Source organism: Oryctolagus cuniculus, chromosome 18 (genome assembly GCF_964237555.1).
Source record: "Oryctolagus cuniculus chromosome 18, mOryCun1.1, whole genome shotgun sequence".
Taxonomy (NCBI): domain Eukaryota; kingdom Metazoa; phylum Chordata; class Mammalia; order Lagomorpha; family Leporidae; genus Oryctolagus; species Oryctolagus cuniculus.
Genome location: NC_091449.1, coordinates 1782482 through 1802383, shown reverse-complemented (window position 1 = coordinate 1802383; position 19902 = coordinate 1782482). Strand labels below are relative to the sequence as shown.

The following is a 19902-nucleotide window of genomic DNA, read 5'->3' as shown; positions in this document are numbered from 1 at the left end:
AACCCAGGTTCCTCCATATGCTTCCTAGCGTCTTTTTGTGCGTGTGTGTGTAAGAGCCACAATCCTGCTTTCTTTAAGTGAGCTGACCCATCAAGACAAAAGTCTTCAGAACCTTTATGTTTATGTTCAGAGTCTTCTGGAAGAATCTGAAAGCACAGGAGCACCTGTACAGACACTGGAGTCGTTGCTCGCTGCTGCCACTAGGTGGTGATAGGAACCAAGGCCGCTCAGGCTTGCACCCTGCCTTCCCCTCCCATTTAGGCCATTCTGAGCTCGCTTTGGAAGCTCCACTGAGGGGAAGGAGCTCTCCAGGAGTAGGTTTGAAGGTGACAGGGTGGCATAACAGGTCACCAGGTGTTTGTGGCAGCTGAGGGAAAAGGGGTGTCCAGATCATATTCTCAGGACTGTGGCTTCACAGCGCATTGAGGACAGCAGGAGGAACTGTTAACTGGAGCAGCTTCTACAGACTGATGAGCTACCCATGAGACTGTTGAAGCTAAAAGACCCTTGAGCATAAGCAGGGTGCTGAGACCAGACAACCAACATTCTCGGGTCTATAGCCACTACTTGAATTACTGAGTTGCAGGATCAATGCTTCTTCAGTCTTTCAAATTGATGTCAAAATGTGGTCCATGGTCATCTGTCAACTTGTAATTCCATCCACAACAAATTTTATGCTTTTGCAACACCGAACTTGTCCCTCAAGGATCGATTTTTATTCAGCTCTTGCCTCTGTACCTGGAACTTCTTTTTCTGTCAATCTCTAAAGCTCATGTTCTATATATAGCTCACCATTTTGTAAAATTATTTATTTGAAAAGCAGAGTTAGAGAGGGGCAGAGGGGAAAGAGAGAGAGAGGTCTTATATCTGCTGGTTCACTCCCCAAATGGCTACAAAGGCCGGAGCTGGGCCGATCCAAAGCCAAGAGCCAGGAGCTTCTTCCGGGTCTTCCAGGTGGGTGCAGGGTCCCAAGGACTTGGGCCATCCTCTACCACTTTCCCAGGCAATAGCAGAGATGGGTTGGAAATCAGCAGCTGGGACTCCAACCCGTGCCCATATGGGATGCGGCACTGCAGGCAGTGGCTTCACTCGCTACACCACGACAGGTGCCAGCCCCTGTAAACCTCACTTTCACACTTCTTTCTGGCATCAGAAAGGTCTACTAAGTGTTTACATGATTCAGTCATATCTTTCCAATGTCGTCACACATGGTGCCCCTCAGAACACATAAAGAAGCAGAGTGTGAGTGTGTGACCACAGAAGATCCCTGCTGCACTTAGCTCCAGATCACTTGACTCCTGGGGTATGTGAGGCACAAATCTCAAGCAGCTGAAAGCCAGTATGAGGCCATACAGAGCTACGTTTGAGTTGCTGTATACGCAGGACACGGACACTGAGGACGAGAGAAGGCGCAGGCCATGGCAAAGCCAGAGCTCCAGGCAAGAGGACGGAAAGTTCCTGGACACAGGCCCAGTTCCATGGCATGCAACAGTCTCTGCCGTCCCACAGGGCTCAGAATTAAGACCACCCTGAATGTGGCTTGATTCTCTGCTCTTGCCATCTTGAAATTCTGTCTTGAAGTAAAAATCATATTCCTTCCAGATCCTTGGGGCACCTGGCATTTGGAATTTTTAATGATCTTGTATAAGGGACCAGGCATATTCATTTCTCACAGGACTCCTAAATCAGGTGGCCAGTCTGTCTACATAAACAGAGTAAACACAAGGAAACCAGCAGCAAAGACTGAAATAATCAAGAGAGGGCATTGGGCATAGTGGTAAAGATGCCACTTGAGACACCCACTGTCGCTCCCCCTCTTCATGGAGGAACGACACAAGACCCTGCGCTGTTCTTTCGTCTGCTCGGCCCTCCCCGGGTTTGCTGCTGGTTCTTCCCGGGTTGGCTACTATCCCTTCCACCTCCGTGGAAGGGCAGTTCCCCCTGGCCGCATTCCCCACTTCCGCAGGGGAGCGGCACACCGCCGGCCGGCTTTCTCGGGGGCTGCACGGGTTCCCTTAGATGTTCCCCATAGATGTTCCTGATGCATGCCGTCTCTCTCCTCCTTTATAGTCCTCCTCCGCCAATCCTAACTCGGCTGCCCACACACCGAGTACGCTGCTCTCCTCCAATCAGGAGCAAGTCCTACAGTTTATTAGTTGAACTGGAGGCAGCTGTGCAGAAGCTGTTTACTTCTCTCCCAGCGCAATATTGTGGGAGAGCAGATGCATAGAATAAGTCTTAATTCCAGTAACTCAGTCCAGTCCGAATTGCTCCCCACAACCCACATCCCGGATCAGAGTGCCTGGGGTGGAGTCCTGGCTCCACTAGCAACTCCAGCTGCCTGCAGCATATTGTGTGCCTGATGAGGCAGCAGATGATGGTCCAGGTACCTGGGCTGCTGCCATCCATGTGGGAGACCAGGTTGGAGTTCCTGGCTTTACCCACTATGCCACAACGCCAGCCCCTACTCCACTTCTGATCTAGCTCCCTGCTGATGTGCACAGGAAAGCAGTAGAAGATGGCTCAACTACTCAGGCACCTGCCGCCCATGTAGGAACCCTGGATGGAGTCCTAGGTTCCTGACTTTGGCCTGGCTCACCCCTAGCAATTGTGGCCATTTTAGGAGTGAAGCAGCACAAGAAAGATCTCCAGCTCTCTCTATCTGTAACTCTGCCTTTATACTAAAGAGATAAATCTTGGGCCAGCGCCATGGCTCACTTGCTTAATCCCCCACTTGCCTGTCAAAAAATAAACAAAATAAATAAAGCAAGTTGCCCCACCCAAAATAAAGATTTATTTTGTTTATTTTTTTGGGGGGTGCAACTTGCTTTATTAAACAGAAAACGGAATCTGTGTGGCATGGAAGGTGAGGTCCCTCCCTCCTTCCCTGCCTCCTTCCTTCCTTCCTAGCTTCCCTCCCCGCTTCCCTCTCTCCCTCGCTGTTTTTTTTTTTTAACTTTAAATTAGTAAACATAAATTTCCAAAGTGCAGTTTATAGATTACAATGGCTTCCCTGCCCCCAATAACTTCCCTCCCACTCACACCCCTCCCATCTCCCACTCCCTCTTCCATTCACATCAAGATTCATTTTCAATTATCTTTATAGACACAAGATCGATTTAGTATCTATTAAGTAAAGATTTCATCAGTTTGTACCCACACAGAACATAAAGTGTAAACTACTGGTTCAGTACTAGCTATAGCATTAATTCACATTGGACAACACATTAATGACAGAGATCCCACATGGCCTAGCCGTTAGGATTCCTGGTTTTCACCCAGGCGGCCTGAGTTTGACTCCTGGGGTGGGAAGTTGAAAATAAATCTTTAAAAAATAATTTTTCAGAATACCAAAAACAATTCCATGGAGAATGTAATTCAGTTAAACACCTGGACAGAAGAGACACTCCATTCTTTATCTGTGATGTGCATTCAACACACTTGTATCTCAGCTCCCACACCACTTTGTTGTATATACTTGATAGCTAGTTGTTTAAAAATATTATTAGAGAAAAAGATAAGGCAAAGAGGAAAATATTTCATTCATATCTCTCCCATCAGTTATTATAAAACATCCTTAACATGTTAACATCATGACATATACACATCTCATTTTTTTTAGAAAAACACTTTTATTTGATTAAAAAGTACATGATTCCTATTAATTACATATTTCACCAAAGTGCGTAGACAGAAATAATCATCCTACTTCCCAAGAGTTCCTGTCTGTTAACAGTAAGCCAATGAAATTCCAGGCCTCTACTATTTTGAGTTCATACAAAGCAAGCTGGAGGGATAGATGGATGAGCGCATGTAAATATTTGGAACAAGATGTCATTAACTGAATGGGAACTCCATGAGGTCAGGGATTTTCTCTGCTGTGTTCCCTGCTACATCCTCCACCTACTTTTAGCAAGGTCTCTCACCTGGGGCTTTGTTAGTATTGGGGCTGGATAACTCTTCATTGCACAGGGTGGGGATGGCAACAGCATCTTCCTCTGTGTTTTTGATCAAGCAGCGTCCCTGGCAAGAACACCCTTTCAGTGTGGCAGCCAAAACCATCTCCACACATTACCAGATGGCCGCTCAAGGGCAACACTGCCACCAGCTCAGAACCACTGACCTAGAAAACATGTGGCACAAAAGAAAGGCTTGCTGAATGGATGAAGTGCTTGGAAAATCATTTAGGAGTAATTTTAAAAGTAAAGCAAACCCTGTGGCATAGCACATAAAGTGGCTGCCTGCAGTACCGGCATCCCATATGGACACCAGTTCAAGTCCTGCCTGTCCACTTCCCATCCAACTCTCTGCTATGGCCTGGGAAGGCAGTGAAAGATGGCCCAAGTCCTTGGGCCCCTGCACCCATGTGGGAGACCCAGAAGAAGCTCCTGGCTTTAGACAAGCTCAATTGTAGCTGATGTGGCCATCTGGGGATTGAACCAGCAGATGGAAGACCGAGCTCTCTCCTCTCCTCCCCTCCCCCTCTTCTTCTGCCTCTCTGTAATTCTGCCTTTCAAATAAAATATAAATCTTAACAAAAAGGGTTGGTGGCCGGTGCTGTAACACAGCAGGTTAAAGCCCTGGCCTGAGGCATTGACATCCCATATGGACGCGGGTTCTAGTCCTGGCTGCTCATCTTCTGATCCAGCTCTCTGCTGTGGCCTTGGAGAGAGAGCAGTAGAAGATGGCCCAAGTCCTTGGGCCCCTGCACCCACGTGGGAGACCTGGAGGAAGCTCCAGGCTCCTGGCTTCAGATCGGCTCAGCTCCAGCCATTGCAGCCCTCTGGCGAGTGAACCAGCGGATGGAAGACCTCTCCTGTCTCTACCTCTCTATAGCTCTGTCTTTCAAATCAATACAATAAATCTTAAAACAAATTGAGCCTGCTGAGAAGTACACAAGGAGAAACACAAAGGAATAGGAGAATCCAGATCTGCTCTGTGCCCTCTACAATAATCCACACCCCGAGTCCAAGCATTTAGCTGACATGGGCCCACACCCGAGTTCAGAAAGGGTGGGTGATCATGAGGAGCTGGGGTCGACCTGTCCATAGTAATCGAGTGAATTCCACGAGTTCAGCAGTAGCAAACAGGCAGAACCGTGTGTTGAGATTGCCATGCCAACCTTCAGGCCACATCAACTCCAGGAATTGGTGCTATGCCTGCGCAGAGCGACCCTCCGGTGACACTACCATCGCAGACTACATTTCCCTTAAGGTCCCATGGTGCGTCCTCCCGCAAGACCTGCTGGGAAAGCCGCTGCTTGCAGAAGACTTGTGGTGGCCTTTGCCGGGGATTCCATTTTCCTGTAGGGGGCAGGGGGGTGGAAATGAAGATGCTCGAAGCCTGAGAGTGGAAGTCCCGACCCCTTTTAATTTCTCTTTCTCGCTCTTCAGTGGGCCCCTCCTTCGTCAGTGTCTGAGCCAGCCCCCTGTGCACCTTCCCCAGCGCGGGCAGCCACCCCCGCGCGCCTCTCTGCCGCCCCAGCCAGCGCCCGCGGGGCCAGCACCACACAGCAGCCATGTCCGGAGGAGGCTCGGGCTGGCAGCCCCGGCAGGCGCGGGGTCTGGGCTCTAGAAGGCTGGGAAGCGGAGGTCCGCTTGTGCTCTGGGGATTTCTGTTCCCTTCCTCTCTGAGTGAGGAAAAGTTTTATATAGTTGTAAAGACCGAGAATGGAAAGCACGCTGCAAGGAAAAGATAAAATGACCACCCCAGACTCAAGTGGGGTGACCAGGAGGGCTGTAGTCAGCTGTTCCCATGTACTACACGCTTGAGGAAGGCGCAAGTGGGTGTAGGGGTGGCCAGACCATCCCACATGGGTGCCGGTTCTAGGCCCGGCCACCCCGCTGCGCATCCATCTACCTGCTGAGCTCGGTGCCTGGTCCGGCCTCCCGTGGGAGACCCGGATGGAGCCCCAGGGCCCTGGCTGTGGCCCCGCTGCGGCCCTGCCTGAGCCTGGCGGAGCCCTGGCGGATGCCCGGTGTGGCCCTGCAAGATGCCGGCGGAGCCCTGGTTGAGGCCTGGGTTGGCCCTGGCTGGGGCCTGGGTTCTTGCTGCTCAACTTGTGATTCTTATGTATATTTGCAATGATGTCCAAAGTTAAAATTTGTGTCATAGAGGCGGGTGCCGTGGCTCCCTAGGTTAATCTTCTGCTTGCAGCGCCCCCATCCCATGTGGGCACCGGGTTCCAGAATCGGCTGCCACTCTTCCAGTCCAGGTCTCTGCTGTGGCCCGGGAAGGCAGTGGAGGATGGCCTGAGTGCTTGGGCCCCAGCACCCAAGTGGGAGACCCAGATGAAGCTCCTGGCTCCTGGCTTCAGATCGGTGCAACTCTGGCCGTTGTGGCCATTTGGGGGGTGAAGCAACGCAAGGAAGACCTTTCTCTCTCTTTCTCACTGCCTAACTATATCTGTGAAATAAAAAAAAATGGTGTCATAAACAAATACAGTAAAATACAGTTGTCTACTGCTAGCATTTTTTTTGTGGGGGGGGGACAGGCAGAGTTAGCGAGAGAGACGGAGAGAAAGGTCTTCCTTCCGTTGGTTCACAATGCAAATGGACAGTAGGGCTAGCATGCTGTGCTGATCCAAAGCCAGGAGCCAGGTGCTTCCTCCTGGTCTCTCATGCAAGTGCAGAGCCCAAGCACTTGGGCCATCCTCCACTGCCTCTGGGCCACAGCAGAGAGCTGGACTTGAAGAGGAGCATTCAGGTCAGAACCGGCACCCAAACCGGGAATAGAACCCGGGGTGCTGTCGTCTCAGGCAGAGGACTAGCCTAGTGAGCCATGGCGCCAGAGCTAGCTAGCCTTTTTTAGGCATTTTATGCTTTTTAAAGATATATTTATTTTATTTGAACTTCAGAGTTACAGAAAGGCAGAGGCACGGGGGGAGGGTGGGAGAGAGAGAGACAGGGAGAGATCGAGAGAGAGAGGGCTTCCATCCACTGGTTCACTCCCCAGATGGCCCAGATTCTGCAGCTGGGCTGATCCAGAGACAGGCCCTCCTCAGCTGCTTCCCAAGGCCAGGGCAGTGAGCAGGATGGGAAGCAAAGCCCTGGCCTCAGCCCCTGCACCACAACACCCTCCCCTGCAGGCATTTTAAATTCATTGCCCTAGGGGATAGCCACACCTAAAAGGGTGTTTCCTGGGCGGGGCTGCCAGGGGTGTATAAATGAAAGGAGCTGGCTGACTGCACATCAGAGTTCTCATCCACTCCCACAGCGAGGACAGCAGCTCTCCACGTCCACACCGTGAGTTTGCTTCGGCCTGTCAGTGGGCTGTTTGGTGTGTGGGGGTGCTTTGAGAAGGTCCCGGGGCGGGAGGCATTGTGGCATCTTTAGCTGGCCTTTGGGATACTGGTGTGCAGATGGAGCCCTGGCTACTCCACTTCCTCTCCTGCCTCCTGATATTGGTTTGGAAAGCAGCAGATGGTGGCCCAAGTATTTGGGTCCCTGTCCCCATGTGGGAGACCTGGCTGGAGTTCCAAGCTCTTCGTTTTGGCCTGGCCCAGCCTTGGCTGTTGTGGCCATTTGAGGAGTGAACGGGAGATGAAAGGTATCTCTTGGGTCTCCCTCTCTCTGCCATTCTGCCTTTCCAGTGAATTAATAAATCTTTTAAGTACATGGAAATGCATATAATGAAAACATGCATGGATTTTTTAAAAGTTTATACAAAACCTTATCCCTTTTTTTGTTTTAATTTTTGTTTCTTTCTGTTTGTTTTAAAACCTCATCTTTGATGGCTGGCACTGTGGCTCGCTAGGCTAATCCTCTGCCTGCAGCACATGTACCCCCGGTTCTAGTCCCGGTTGGGGTTCTGGATTCTGTCCCGGTTGCCCCTCTTCCAGGCCAGCTCTCTGCTGTGGCCCGGGAAGGCAGTGGAGGATGGCCCAAGTGCTTGGGTCCTGCACCCGCATGGGAGACCAGGTGGAAGCACCTGGCTCCTGGCTTCAGATCGGCGCATTGCACTAGCCGTAGCGACCATTTTGGGGGTGAACCAATGGAAGGAAAACCTTTCTCTCTGTCTCTCTCTCTCTCTCTCACTGTCTAACTCTGCCTGTCAAAAAATAATAAAATTTGTCTTTTCATTCCATTTTCTATGAGCTTTTTGAAGAGCACTCATAGGCACTCAGAGAATGTGAGACTACATTTATTTCCCTCGAAGGATAATCAGTTATTGTCTGAGGGGGTTTATCTTCCACCATTGACGGGGATGAATTATTAAATTAGCAGGTCTTGATTCTGGGTTTTGCTTTTGGAATAGTTTTTAATTTTCTGTGACCTTAGATTCTGGCATCTCCAGAAGGGAACGTGCACTTAAAATGCAAATGATGGGGGGCCAGCCTTGTAGTGCAGGGCAATAACCCTCTTCCTGTAACACTGGCATCCCATATGGGTGCTGGTTCAAGTCCTGGCCATTCTTAACACCAATCCAACAAGCAAACTGTAAACAATACATGATGAAGGCTACTCATCTTTTGGTATCATTTCGGGATGCAACTGGAGATCTCTAATCCTTATGATTCCCCCTTCCCTTAAATTTAAGATTCAGTGAGAAGAAACATCCCCTATGAAAAAAGAAAGTCATTTCTCACAAGCACAGTGATAGGAGGATGAAATACAGGGCCTCTGGGTTCATACTGTGGTCGCTATGGGTACACAATGCAGGTGTTAGTATCTCTCAGAAAATTGAAGATGCATTAACTATTTGTTAAAGACTTACTTGTTTTTTATTTATTTTGAAAGAGTTACAGAGAGAGAGAGAGAGAGAGAGAGGAGGTCTTCCATTAGCTGGTTTACTCCCCAAATGGCTGTGACAGCCGGAGCTGAGCTGTATGGCTGTGTGAGAGCCATTCTTACCAGGGGAGGGAGAGATGTCTCCTCATTGTGGTTTGATTTGCATTTCCCTGATGGCTAGTGATCCTGAACATTTCTTCATGTGTCTGTTGGCCATTTGGATATCCTCTTTTGAAAATGTCAGTTTAAGCCCTTGGCCCATCTCTTAACTGGATTGTGTGTTTTGTTGTGGTGCAGTTTTATGATCACAACAGTGCTGTTGTTGCAATCCCGTTTCACTTATGTGACACTAAGACCCAGGAAGCTTGAGTTTCAAGCTTCCTGTTCCAAGAGCAGTAAATAAGAAACCAGTCTCTGACTTCTAGCAGCTGGAATGTATATTGTATGATCATAGTGTATCCTCCTTGTTGCCTATTTCTCAACAGAAAAAAACAACAACAAGAAGCAAACATGCTTAAAGTTCTAGGTCTTTCAAATAAATAAATTTTAAAATTCTAATTGTGGCAGAGCTCCAAAAATCTCCTCACCACCAAGACTGTGGCTGTATTAATCCAATCTATGTGATTGGGAAGGGCTGGATTTAGAAAGGTATTTAGAGGTAATCTCATTATCACACTGGATTTCCTCCTTGGTTTAATCAACTTTTAAGACATTTGAGCGCCAGGTGCCTGGGGTCACTAGGCTAATCCTGTCCCTGCAGCACTGGAACCCTGGGTTCTAGTCCCGGTTGGAGCGCCGGATTCTCTCCTGGTTGCTCCTCTTCCAGTCCAGCTCTCTGCTGTGGCGTGGAAGGCTGTGGAGGATGGCACAAGAGCTTGGGCCCTACACCTGCATGAGAGTCCAGGAGGAAGCACCTGGCTGCTGGCTTCGGATCAGCTCAGTGTGCTGGCTGTATTGGCAATTTGGGGGCTGAACCAACGGAAAAGGAAGACCTTTCTCTCTCTCTCTCTCTCTCTCTCTCTCTCTCTCTCTCTCTCTGTCTAACTCGGCATGTCAAAAATAAAAAATGAAGAAAAATTAAGAAAAAAAGGAAGTTGTGAAAATTCATCAGGTGTATCTGAAAAAAATGTACAAAAAAAAGTCATTGGAGGGTGTTGGATTGCCATTTGCTTTCTTGTCTTTACAAACTTTTATTTATTTGACAGGCACAGTTACAGAGAGAGGGAGAAACAGAGATCCTCCATCCACTGGTTCTCTTCCCAGAGGGCCATGGGGGCCAGGGCTGGGGCAGGCTGAAGCCAGGAGCCCAGAGCCTCTTCCAGATCCCACACGTGGTGTGGGTGCAGGAGCCCAAACACTTGGGCCATCTTTCTCTCCCTTCTCAGGCCCACCAGCAGGGAGCTAGATTGGAAGTGGAGCAGCTGGGTCTCAAAGTGGCACCCATAGAGGATGCTGGTGTTGCATGTGGTGGTTTAACCCACTATGCCAAAACACTAGCCTCTGCATTTGCTTTCTACCAGATAGTGAAATCAAACAACAGAAGATGTGGTTGGGAATCCACTGGTGATGACATAAAACTCACTTTTTGAGATTTCCTATTTTTCTTTCAGCAGCCTTGGCACTCAGGATTCTACTTGCAGTGTGGCCACAGACAACTCTCCAAAGAGTCAATTCCCTTGAATTCTGACGCAAGTGTCTTTGGCCGGAACTGAGAATGGACAACAGGTAATATCTTTTTTTCTGTAGTTTCCTTTGAATTTTTTTTTTCATTTGCTTTTTCTGACATCAGAATGTTGGAAAGACACAGACATTCTAGGCTGCTTAGAAAGACATAGGCAAATGGGTGAGGGGAGGGAGAAGAATTAAGAAAGTCATTTTAAATTTTCATTGCATTTGAAAGGCAGAGAGAGAGATCTTCCATCTACTGGTTCAGTCCTCAAATGCCTGCAACCATCAGGGCTGGGCCAGGCTAAAGCCAGGAGCCCAGAACTAGTGCACGTTTCCACACAGGTGGTAGAGTCCCAAATAATTGAACCTCACGTGCTACCTCGGAGGGTCTGCATTATGCTGTGTCTCTCTCTTCATGTTTCTCTTCGCCTACCCTCCTCAATTTTCATGAAAAGCTCACCATCTTAATTCTGTTTTCATACTCCTTGCATGAAATGGCTGCTTGCATGCTCAGCATTTACTCAAGTCCCCACTGTAGCTACATTTCTATTAAAATGTCCGTGTGTCTTTTTCTTTAGGGTACATGCGTTGTATTTGTAAACAAAGAACATCCCCTCACAAAGTGCATGGTTTTGTGCAGACGTGGAACAAGAGGACTGGACCTAGTACGTTGAAAGAACCCATCACACAAACAGTGGAAAGGGAAAAGGATATTCAACTGATTTTCATGTTTCAAGGTGGAAAACCTATAGATAAGAGGTTTTTCCCTAGACATTAATATTCTAGAATGTTTTAGACATTATGGAGAAAGACAAAATGGCCTGTATCTGACCTTCTGGAACAAAACCTGTGTCTTGGCAAACTCTCTCGCACACATACTGAACGGTTGCAGATCTTGCTGGACATCATTCGTCAGAACAAACATCAGTGGCCCATTAAATCAGAAAGTTATTGGGGTGTCATGGAGAGCATGAATGGGTACACAGAGCCTGACAAAACTCCATCTTCCAATGTATGTCGTGTGCCAAGTGCCGAGACCTTTACTACAGAAGAAGGAAGTGGAACAACGTTCCCCCAGCAGTTGCTGGGCAAATCGCCAATGCTTGCCAAACAAGGGTTACCAGAAAAGAAAGATAGGAAGAGAAAAACAACACTGTCGTCCAGTCTAGATACGGATGAAGGCTTCCTGGAAGAAAATGAGAGTGTGCCAAGCAAGAAATTCAAGAAAGATTCCTTGAAAGATCTAGAAAAGGATGGAAGTTCAAAACATGGACCTTCCCTCAGGACCGCCTCTCCTGGAAATTCTCCCCTGGATGAGACTGTTCTTTCTCCTCAGAGTGTGTCTGACAAAAGTCTGCTATTGCCATCGGTACCAGAACGTGCCCAGGACGACCCACAACACGATCAAGACCAATTGTGCCTTGACTCTCACCCAGAGCAACTGCAGCAGGGCTTCCCCAATTTGGGAAACACCTGTTACATGAACTCAATTTTACAGTCACTCTATGCAATTCCATCATTTGCTGATGGCTTACTAGGACAAGGTATTCCATGGGAGAACATTCCTTCTGACGTGCTTATCATGCCTTTAAGTATGTTGCTTGCTTTGAAAGATATTTGTAATCTAGAGACTAGCCAAGACCTACTCAGAGATATTAAAAATGCTATCTCAGCTGTTGCAGAAATATTCTCGGGCAACATGCAGAACGATGCTCATGAATTCTTATGTCAGTGTTTAGACCAGCTGAAAGGCGATTTTGAAAAAGTAAACACCATTTGGAAAACGAGGAGGGAGGCTGGAGATGAAAATTCACCTCCAGAGTTGTTTGCTGGTGATGCTGCCACCAAAGTGTTTGTTTGTCCAGTTGCTTCCAATTTTGAATTTGAATTGCAGGACTACGTGATTTGCAAAGCCTGTGGTCAAGTTGTTGTCGTGATAGAGCCTGGTAATTGTATCTCCATCAACCTACACCCAAAACCAAAAGCATCCCCTTTGTCCCTTCAACATTGTTTTGATCTTTTCTTTACAACAGAAGAATGTGAGCGCCTCTGTGAAATGTGTAACCACAAGAAGGCTGTGGTGATGCATAAATTTGGCAGGCTACCCAGAGTCTTCATTGTTCATCTGAAACGCTACAGTTTGAGTGACACTTACGTGCTAATGAAGGATGACCAACAAGTTCTTATTCCCAAATATTTGAGTTTATCCTCTAATTGCAATGAAGACACCAGACCACCACTTCCCTTGGATAGTAATGCACCTGTGTTGGACCCCGAAGTACTGAACCTCACCCAAGAGGTTAATTCTGAGAGAGTCAGCCCATGCACATCATCTGTGAAGCTGACCTGGCAATCCAGTGACTCTTCAGTTCTGCATGTTGCACCAGACGAAGATGCTGAACAAAACACACCTCAGAGAATTTGGCAAGCCAGGCCAAAGGAGCAGCAGCAGAGTGACCTAGCAAGTGGCTCAAATCTGGAGTCCAAACTGGGCAACGCAAGAGATAGGGAAGTCAGAGAAATGGAGATGCTGGCAGCTGCCTCAGTGATGGATCAGGGAGACATCTCTCTTCTTATGATCTGTGAAGATGAAAGTAATCCTATAAACAACCCAGACAGAGGACTTGAAGAAGTTTGTTGTCAAGAGGAGCCTGAAAATCCAGAACCCAAGGACGATGAGAAAACCAGTACATTGGTAGAGTTAGATTTTGATCATGTTAGTGAGTCTTCAAAAGATCTTTGTGACTACGAAAAACATAAGATTTCAGAAGGATTGAGTGGCATGGTTGAGCAGCTGCACGAATCTGTTACCAAAGACATCGTGGGCACCATAGCTAAGGTCAAGGAACCAAAAGGAAGCATGCAAATGGGAGATGCTCTTCATTCTTACCGACTGATCAGCGTCATCAGCCACATAGGGAACTCCCCGTGTGCAGGCCATTACATCAGCGACGTGTATGACTTTCAGAAGCAGGCCTGGTTCACGTATAGTGATCTGAGGGTGGCAGAAATCCCAGAGGCCATGGTGCAGGAGGCAAGGCTTCACAGTGGGTACATCTTTTTTTACATGCACAATGACATTTTTGAGGCACTTGTGAGCAAGGCAGAGAAGTCCCAGCTAACCAGCCAACAGGAAGAGGTGTTCCTTCCAGGAGAATAAGAGGGCTCCTGAAGACACAAGGAGCTCAGGACAAAGATCAAGGGCTGGTCTTGTGGTGCGAATGCCAGGCTGGTGGAGTGGCATAGCTGCTTCAGCCACCCCTTGGGAAGCACGTAGCCTGTCCTGGAGTGCCAGTTTGAGGTCCAATACCTCTGCTTCTGATCCAGCATTCTTACTAATGTGCGCGGGAAAGCAACAGAAGACGGCCTGCGTCCTTGAGCCTCTGCCACACACGTGGGAGACCACAGTGGAGTTCCTGGCTCCTGGCTTCAGCATGGCCCAGCCCTGGCTGTTGGGGCCATTTGGGGAGTGAGCCAGTGGATGAAAGATCGCTCTCATTCTCTCTGTTGTGCCTTTTACAGCAATAAATCGTCTTATATAAAATAAGATGGAAGATCCACAAGACTCATACATAACTCAGGCTAGGTTGCATGATTCTCTCCTACAAGATTAAAATGGCACTTGTCATGTTCTAATGCAGTCGTTTTCCAAGTGTTGCTGTGCAATCAATGTCACAGCAGCAAAGAGGATCTGATCAGAAATGACAATTTTGAGACCTCTCCAATCCAACTGACTCAGAAACTGCAAATGCGGACCAGAAATCTGATGGACATTATGATGCCCATGAACTTTTGAGAAGCACAATCATAGTGTGTAGAGTACCTAGGTTTTATTTTGCTGAATCTGCTGCTGGGGTGTGTGTGTGTGTGTCTGTGTTTGTGTGTGTCTGTGTGTGTGTATTTATTTAAAGGATTTTAATTATAATTTTAAGCTTCTTGAACTCACGTATGTCTGTTTTGTAAGCTTATTGAAATAAATACCCAAACAATGCAAGTACCATTAACTGGCTTCCACGTGTGTTTGTAACTCCTCACTGGAACAATTTGCTACCTAGCAAGCAACTGTATTTCCATATCCTCCCAGGAGCTGCAAGGTAGAACTTCAGGCTTACATGAGCAATGCAGTTAATGATATGATGAGGACAGGCACTGTGGCTCAGTGGGTTAAGACACTGCTTGGGGTGTTTGCATCCCCTCTTGGAGTTCCCGGGATTGAATGCCACCTCTGCTTCTGAGTCAGCTTCCTGCTAATACACATTCTGGGAGACAGTAGATACTGGCTCCAGGACTTGGGTTCCTGCCACCCACGTAAGAGAACTGGATGGATGTCCTGCCTCCTGGCTTCAGCCTGGCCCAGCCTCAGCAGCAGTAGGCATCTGGGGAGTGAATCAATAGAAAGAGGATCAATCCATCTCTCTCCCTCCTTCCCTCCCTCCTCTCTTCCTTCCTCTAGTCCCTCGCACACATCACTTTACCTTTGGAATAAATAAATTAAAACTGCAAAAGTGGTTTTATAATTAAACACTATGTAAAATGGGGCCGGTGTTGTGGTACAGTAGGTTAAGCCACTGCCTGCAATGCTAGCATCCCATATACCTAGCTAGAGTTCTATCTGCGCCACTCCCAATCCAGCTCCCTGCAGATGTGCCTGGAAAAGCAGAAGATGCCCCAAGTGCTTAGGTCCCTGCTGCACATGTGGGAAACCTGGGTGGAATTCCAGGCTCCTGACTTCAGCTCGGCCTAACCCCAACTCTTGTGGCCATTTGGGGAGTGAATCAGCAGAAAGAAGATCTTTCTGTCTTCCTCTGTCTCTCTGCCCCTGCACCCACCTGGAAGACTCAGATGAAGCTCCAGGCTTCAAACTGGCCCAGCTCCAGCCATTGTGGCCATTGGGGAATTAATCAGGAAGTGGAAAACTTCTCTCTGTCTCTTTCTCTCTCTCTCTGGACCCCTGTCTTTCAAATAACCTTTAAAAAAAAGGAAGGGATGGAGGGAAAGAAGGAGGAAATAGTGATGAGCAATCATTTTCTCTTGGTCACACTTCAGCTGGGTTCTTTGCGAACTCACTCATGTTTGGAACAGTACTTCTCAATGTTGGCATGGTTGATTGGTTAGTTCGTACTTTGGTGTAGTGGGCTGTCCTACTTAGTAAGATTTCTGACCTCAATCCACTAGATATCAGTATAATCTAGTCATGCCATCAAACCCTGTTGAACATCTACCAGGGCTGCAATCACCCTGATTGATGGTTTCTTCCCCCATCACAGTACCCCACATATCATTTGGAGTGATTGAGCAGTACTTTTTACAAGAAGTATTCAAGGTGGGGCGGAGCCAAGATGGCGGAATAGTGAGGGCGCACACCTATTGTCCGGGAAAATTTAGTTTAATAAAAGGGGAGTTATGGTAGCCGCAGAAAAAAGAACTAGGAAAATATTGCAGGGGAAACCCTTCTGGATGGAGTGGCCGTGAATCGGAGGACCTACTGGGAGAACAAGGTCGCCCACTGCGCAGAAGCCAAGTCGCGGGACCCAGCCGCGGAAGCCCCAGGGTCTGCGCGCCAGTGCTCAAAGGGGAGTGCATGCCACACAGACAACAGCGGGGAGACTTGGGATGCTCAGGGCTCCGAGTCCACACATCGGCGCTGGAAGGGGAGGTGAGCTCAATAACCCGAGACATTGGTGGGAAAATGGGGGTCAGAATCTAGAGGGGGGCCGGAAAGTGCAGCAAACTCACTACCAGAAAGAAGGAAAAAAAAAGCTTCGGGGTTTCTCTTCCCCCTAACCTTGCAAAGGTTACAAGGCTGCAAGGCTTGAAGAATTCCCAAGAGACAAAGAGCAGGCCCCCTCTCTGGATTTACATATCAATGGGGGAGAGCTAAGGAACTGAGTCACTACAATTCAGTAGCCTAGGCAACCCAGTGGGAGTCCAGAGGAGCCAAAGACTGTAAGGGAAATACCATCAATTCCGCAGAGCCATGCCATGCGGTGTTACTTACCCCCTGAATAAATAAAATACATAAATAAATAAAAAGAGAGAGATTTACCACGCATAACCTGAGGGTGTCACCTTTGCACACCCTTAACCAGGAAGAACCAGGCAGAGCTCTCAGGCCGCACCCATCTCAAGCCTCCAAGGCTCCTCCAACAGCAGGCAGTCCACTTAACACAGACACAGTAAAAAAAAAAAAATGCACAGTGAAGCAAGAATTAACTATGCCGAGTAACAAACACAGAAATCGAGGGAACAAGATCAATGATGACACTATGATGCCTCCAAATAAGCAAAACACCCCAAGCCAAGAGTATGAAGATGATGAGATAGAAGAAATGCAAGATACGGATTTCAAAAAATTTATGATAAGAACATTTAGAAGTTTTCAAAAGCAAATCCTTGAACTACAGAAATCCTTAATGGACAAGATTGAAAATCTCTCTCGTGAAAATGAAATTTTAAGGAAGAGTCAAAATGAAACTCAGAAACTAGTAGAACAGGAAAGTGTGATAGTGAAGAGAAATCAAAATGAAATGAAGAGCTCAATAGATCAAATGACAAACACATTAGAAAGCCTTAAAAACAGAATGGGTGAAGCAGAAGAGAGAATATCGGACTTAGAAGACAGAGCACAGGAAAGGATAAGGTCAGACCAAAGAAAAGAAGAGGAAATTAGAAATCTAAAAAATATTGTTGGGAATCTACAGGATACTATTAAAAAAACCAACATTCGCGTTCTAGGAGTTCCTGAAGGCATGGAGAGACAGAAAGGATTGGAAGGCCTTTTTAGTGAGATACTAGCAGAGAACTTTCCAGGTTAGGAGAAGGACAGAGATATCCAAGTACAGGAAGCTCATAGAACCCCCAATAAACATGACCAAAAGAGATCCTCACCACGACACGTGGTAATTAAACTTACCACAGTGAAACATAAAGAAAAGATCCTAAAATGTGCAAGAGAGAAACGTCAGATTACTCTCAGAGGATGTCCAATCAGACTCACAGCAGACTTCTCATCAGAAACACTACAGGCTAGGAGGGAATGGAGAGACATAGCACAGGTGCTAAGAGAGAAAAATTGCCAGCCCAGAATATTATATCCTGCCAAGCTCTCATTTGTGAATGAAGGTGAAATAAAGACCTTTCATAGCAAACAGAAATTGAAAGACTTTGTGGCCACTCGTCCGGCCCTGCAAAAGATACTTAAAGATGTGCTACACTCAGAAACACAGAAACACGGCCATCAATATGAAAGAAGGGAAAGGAAGAACACCTACCAGTAAAAGAGCATGGGAAGCTCAAAGCATATACTAGAAAATATTTCCGGGAAAATGGCAGGGCAAAGTCACTAGGTATCAATAGTCACATTGAACATTAATGGTCTGAATTCTTCAGTTAAAAGACACCGTTTGGCTGACTGGCTCAAAGAACACAACCCAACTATTTGTTGCCTACAAGAAACACATCTCTCTAACAAAGAGGCATGCAGACTGAAAGTGAAAGGTTGGAAAAAGATATTCCATGCCAACAGAAACCAAAAAAAAGCAGGTGTAGCCATATTAATATCAGACAAAATAAACTTTAATACAAAATCTGTTAAGAGAGACAACGAGGGACACTATATAATGATTAAGGGTTCAATTCAACAGGAAGATGTAACTATTATAAATGTATATGCACCTAATTACAGGGCACCGGTCTATTTAAAAGATATGTTAAGGGACTTAAAGGGAGATTTAGATTCCAATACAATAGTACTGGGGGACTTCAATACTCCACTCTCAGAAATAGACAGATCATCCGGACAGAAGATCAACAAGGAAACAGCAGATTTAATTGACACTATTGCCCAAATGGATCTAACAGATATCTACAGAACTTTCAACCCTACATCTACAGACTTCACATTCTTCTCAGCAGTGCATGGAACCTTCTTCTCTAGGATTGATCACATACTAGGCCATAAAGCAAGTCTCAGCAAATTTAAAAGAATTAGAATCATACCATGCAGCTTCTCAGACCACAGCGGAATGAAGCTGGAAATTAGCAACTCAGGAAACCCCAGAAAGTATGAAAACACATGGAGACTGAACAACATGCTCCTGAATGAACACTGGGTCATTCAAGAAATCAAAAGAGAAATCAAAAACTTTCTGGAAGTAAATGAAGACAACAACACAACATATCAAAAGTTACGGGATACAACAAAAGCAGTACTGAGAGGCAAATTTATAGGAATAGGTGCCTATATCAAGAAATTGGAAAGGTACCAAATAAATGAGCTTTCAGTGCACCTCAAGGACCTAGAAAAACTGCAGCAAACCAAACCCAAATCTAGTAGGAGAAGAGAAATAATTAAAACCAGAGAAGAAATTAACAGGATTGAATCCAAAAAAACATTACAAAGAATCAGCCAAGCGAGAAGCTGGTTTTTTGAAAAAATAAACAAAATTGACACCCCATTGGCCCAACTAACTAAAAAAAGAAGAGAAAAGACCCAAATCAATAAAATCAGAGATGAAAAAGGAAACGTAACAACAGACACCACAGAAATAAAAAGAATCATCAGAAATTACTACAAGGACCTGTATGCCAGCAAACAGAAAAACCTATCAGAAATGGATAGATTCCTGGACACATGCAATCTACCAAAATTGAACCATGAAGACATAGAAAACCTAAATAGACCCATAACTGAAACAGAAATTGAAACAGTAATAAAGGCCCTCCCAACAAAGGAAAGCCCAGGACCAGATGGATTCACTGCTGAATTCTACCAGACATTTAAAGAAGAACTAATCCCATTTCTTCTCAAACTATTCAGAACAATCGAAAAAGAGGGAATCCTCCCAAATTCTTTCTATGAAGCCAGCATCACCTTAATCCCTAAGCCAGAGAAAGATGCAGCACTGAAAGAAAATTACAGACCAATATCCCTGATGAACATAGACGCAAAAATCCTCAATAAAATTCTGGCCAATAGAGTACAACAACACATCAGGAAAATCATCCACCCAGACCAAGTGGGATTCATCCCTGGTATGCAGGGATGGTTCAACATTCGCAAATCAATCAATGTGATTCACCACATTAACAGACTGCAAAAGAAAAACCATATGATTATCTCAATTGATGCAGAGAAAGCATTTGATAAAATTCAACACCCTTTCATGATGAAAACTCTAAGCAAATTGGGTATAGAAGGAACATTCCTCAATATAATCAAAGCAATTTATAAAAAACCCACAGCCAGCATCCTATTGAATGGGGAAAAGTTGGAAGCATTTCCACTGAAATCTGGCACCAGGCAGGGATGCCCACTCTCACCACTGCTATTTAACATAGTTCTGGAAGTTTTAGCCAGAGCCATCAGACAAGAAAAAGAAATCAAAGGAATACAAATCAAGAAGGAAGAAGTCAAACTATCCCTCTTTGCAGACGATATGATTCTGTACTTAGAGGATCCAAAGAACTCTACTAAGAGACTATTGGAACTCATAGCAGAGTTTCG

The 19902-nt window shown here is 46.4% G+C and overlaps 1 protein-coding gene across 1 annotated transcript; it reads left to right on the top strand.

Moving 5' to 3' along the window:
- The first annotated feature begins 11358 nt into the window (after nt 1–11358).
- LOC127486156 (ubiquitin carboxyl-terminal hydrolase 29-like) lies at nt 11359–13557 on the top strand. Its single transcript, XM_070063325.1, has one exon. The coding sequence runs from the start codon at nt 11359–11361 to the stop codon at nt 13555–13557; it is 2199 nt and encodes a 732-aa protein (XP_069919426.1).
- Nucleotides 13558–19902: the final 6345 nt, after the last annotated feature.

What these genes read in the sequence shown, in the direction of transcription:
- LOC127486156 (XM_070063325.1), top strand. Translation starts at nt 11,359, where the DNA reads ATGGAGAGCATGAATGGGTACACAGAGCCTGACAAAACTCCATCTTCC.